This window comes from Hippocampus comes, unplaced genomic scaffold, assembly GCF_001891065.2.
Source record: "Hippocampus comes isolate QL1 unplaced genomic scaffold, H_comes_QL1_v1.1 scaffold236, whole genome shotgun sequence".
In the NCBI taxonomy this organism is placed as follows: domain Eukaryota; kingdom Metazoa; phylum Chordata; class Actinopteri; order Syngnathiformes; family Syngnathidae; genus Hippocampus; species Hippocampus comes.
In genome coordinates, this window is record NW_017805879.1 from 234776 (window position 1) to 238169 (window position 3394).

General features: G+C 42.6%; 1 protein-coding gene across 1 annotated transcript in view; it reads left to right on the plus strand.

Moving 5' to 3' along the window:
• Positions 1-3075, plus strand: part of LOC109527199 (zinc finger protein OZF-like) — a 38403-nt gene extending 35328 nt beyond the window's left edge. Inside the window, exon 4 of the mRNA XM_019888981.1 lies at positions 2914-3075. Coding sequence (XP_019744540.1) covers positions 2914-2956 — 43 coding nt within the window. The 3' untranslated portion in view covers positions 2957-3075. The remainder of the gene's footprint in view (positions 1-2913) is intronic.
• Positions 3076-3394: the final 319 nt, after the last annotated feature.

Here is a 3394-nt window from a genome sequence, read left to right on the forward strand (position 1 = left end):
ATATATATAAATTTCCCGGGATTTTCAGAAAGGTCCACTTTCATCTCTGATCAAAAAAAGTCCCAGTGGCAATGTAAATGAGATGTTCGGACCCAAAGCGGCTAAAGAAATAGCCTGGCTGCTGTAAAAACTAATAACAGAGAAAAATTGAGAGCTTTGGAGGAAGAGCTTCGTGTGTCTTTCATCGATTGCTGCCAGTTCTGTGTTCATCCAAACCATTTATCACACTGAGTGAGAATAAATATGAAAGATTATCAATAAATCTAAAGAATATATTGACTTGATGTTGATTAGATTCCTATCCGAGGTGTTATAATACAGCGTTATGTTTCAATGTTAAAAAAAACGCTCATCATAACAATATAACACTTAATTGTTAAAATTAGCTTTTTTCAGCTAGTGCCTCGGCTCGAAAAAGATGCTTTGTGGTGTAATTTATGATTATGAACCATAATTTAATGGGTGTTTTTGTCTACTTGTGTCTTGCAGACATCAGTGAAGATGTTTGTCCTGAGCGGCTGGTTGCAGATCTCTCTCACATTAAAGAGGAAGAGGAGAACAACGAGGTCTCCCACTTTAAAGAAGAGGAGCAGGCCCTTCATGTGAAAATGGAGGAGCAGTCGGAGCACCCTTGCACGAAACATGGTGACAACACATCATCAAGCACTGCTGATGATGATGATGATGAAGAGTCTGATGGTGCATTTCACACTGACAACAAACCCTGGAAATGTTCTGGGTGTGGGAAGATGTTTACTAGTAAGAGTGATTTGAAGACACGTGAGAACCCACACTGGTGAGAAACCGTTCACCTGTTCAGACTGTGGCTGGAAATTCTCTCAGAAGGGACACTTAAAAAGACACATGAGAATACACACAGGTGAGAAACCTTTTGCCTGTTCAGATTGTGGTCAAAGATTCTCTCATAAAGGAAACTTAAATGCTCATAAAAGAATCCACTCTGGTGAGAAACCTTTTTCCTGCTTAGCTTGTGGTCAAAGATTCTCTTGGAAGGGAAGCTTAAATGATCACAGAAGAACCCACAGTGGTGATAAACCTCTTGCCTGTTCAGATTGTGGCCAAAGATTCTGGCATAAGGGAGACTTAAAAAGACACACAAGAACCCACACTGGTGAGAAACCTTTTTGCTGCTCGGTTTGTGGCAAAAGATTTTCTGAGAAGAGAACCTTAAAATTACACACAAGAACCCACACTGATGCCAAACCTTTTTCCTGCTCAGATTGTGGCCAAAGATTCTCTCTGAAGAAAACTTTAGAAACTCACACCAGAACACACACTGGCGAGAAACCGTTTTCCTGCTCAGTTTGTGGCCAAAGATTCTCTCAGAGGGGAAACTTAGTTTCCCACACAAGAACCCACACTGGTGAGAAACCTTTTGCTTGCTTAGTTTGTGGCCAAACATTCTCTCGTAAGGAAACCTTAAAAACTGTTAAGACATGATTTCTCTCTGTTAGCTGGATTTGAAAGAAACAATGTAGAATGCTGTTGAAGGTATTTCCTGCTTACTGTGATTACAATCACCTTTGGTAACCCCTCACCCCCACTACTTTTATGACCTCTCCAGAGGACATGTCAACATCAAAAGAGGAACTGTTATCTCAAGTATCTGTGTTGCAGCTATTGAGGGACTGCGTTTTACTATGAGTACTATTGATCTCAGTCTCTTTCCTGAACATCTGTTTGCACACTTAAAACAACGTATGTAGTGTTAAAGTTTATCTTCTTCCTGCTTGGTTGATTAACAGACCCCTACGTGTCTTTTGTTGTTCCCCCGTGCCTTCGGTCAGTCCCTGACCGCTGTTAAGCCCCCTTGGGAAGCCCTCTTGTCTCAGGATGTATACACAGCGGGGGTTCTGGAACTTGCTATCACACCAAATGGTGGGTCGTGGTGGTTTGGTCTCACCCCACCACTCCAAATGTCTTCTGTTGAGGAATTTCGCCTTACCATGAGGACTATTGAAACTAATCCGTGTCCTGTGGATCTGCTGAAGCACTCAAAACAAGGGTAGGGTTATGCATTCCTCCCCTTTGACCCCGGGACAATTTAACAAACCCCCAACCAAGGCCCTCTCCCCAGGTCCTCCATCTTCGTGGAATTCTTCAGGGCTATCAAGTTCCAGTTCCCTGGGGCAGGGATCTCTAAAACTCATGGTTAATGCACAGCCGATGTGGTCTGGAATTTGTAACCAAGTAAGGATTGAACTGTGATGACCTTTCTTTGTCTCTGATTTTTACATAAGGGGAAGGACTGCCCGCCCCTCATTAATATAATTAACATACTATGCCTATATATACGTGAGACTGTATTTTTTCGGGGCTTCCTGATGAAATCTGAGACTCACAGGAGCCCGAATCGATTCGTGTTGTGTTGTGATAAACTGAAGAAAAGATGACGTGGTGTTGGGTCTTCTTCCACCTGATAGAGAGATAAAAGAACCTGTGTCCAAGGAGAGCCAGAAAAAAACGAAAAGCTGACTCTCCCCAACAAAACACACAACAGAACACACACTGGTGAGAAACCCTTTTCCTGCTCAGTTTGTGGCCAGAAATTCTGTCAGAAGGCACACTTAGTTTCCCACACAAGAACCCACACTGGTGAGAAACCTTTTTCCTGTTCAGATTGTGGTTAAAGATTCTCTCGTAAGGTCCACTTAATTAGCCACACAACAACCCACACTGGTGAGAAACATTTTTCCTGCTCAGTTTGTGGCCAAAAATTCTGTCAGAAGGCACACTTAGTTTCCCACACAAGAACCCACACTGGTGAGAAACCTTTTTCCTGTTCAGATTGTGGTCAAAGATTCTCTCGGAAGCATTGCTTCATAAGGCACACAAGAACCCACACTGGTGAGAAACCGTTTGCCTGTTCAGTTTAAGGCCAAAGATTCTCTCAGACGGGAAGCTTAAATTATCACAAAAGAACCCACACTGGTGAGGAACCGTTTGCCCATTCAGATTTTGCCCAAAGATTGTCTCACAAGGGAATCTTAAAAATACATGCTTCAACTCGCACTGCTGACAAACCTTTTTCCTGCTTAGCTTGTGGGTGAACATTCTCTCAGAAGGGAGACTTAAAAAGCACGTAAGAACTCACACTGGTGAGAAACGATTTGCCCCTTCAGATTGTGGACAAAGATTCTCTCAGAAGGGACACTTAATGAACCACACAAGAACCCACACTGTTGAGAAACCTTTTGCCTGTTCAGATTGTGGTCAAATATTCTCACAGAAGCAAAGCTTAAAAGTCCACTCAAGAACCCACACTGGTGAGAAAACATTTTCCTGCTCAGTTTGTGGTCAAAAGATTCTCGTGGAAATCTCAGACGAAGAATCACTAAGTGTGATGATGAGATGAACAGTTTTTCACCTGTCA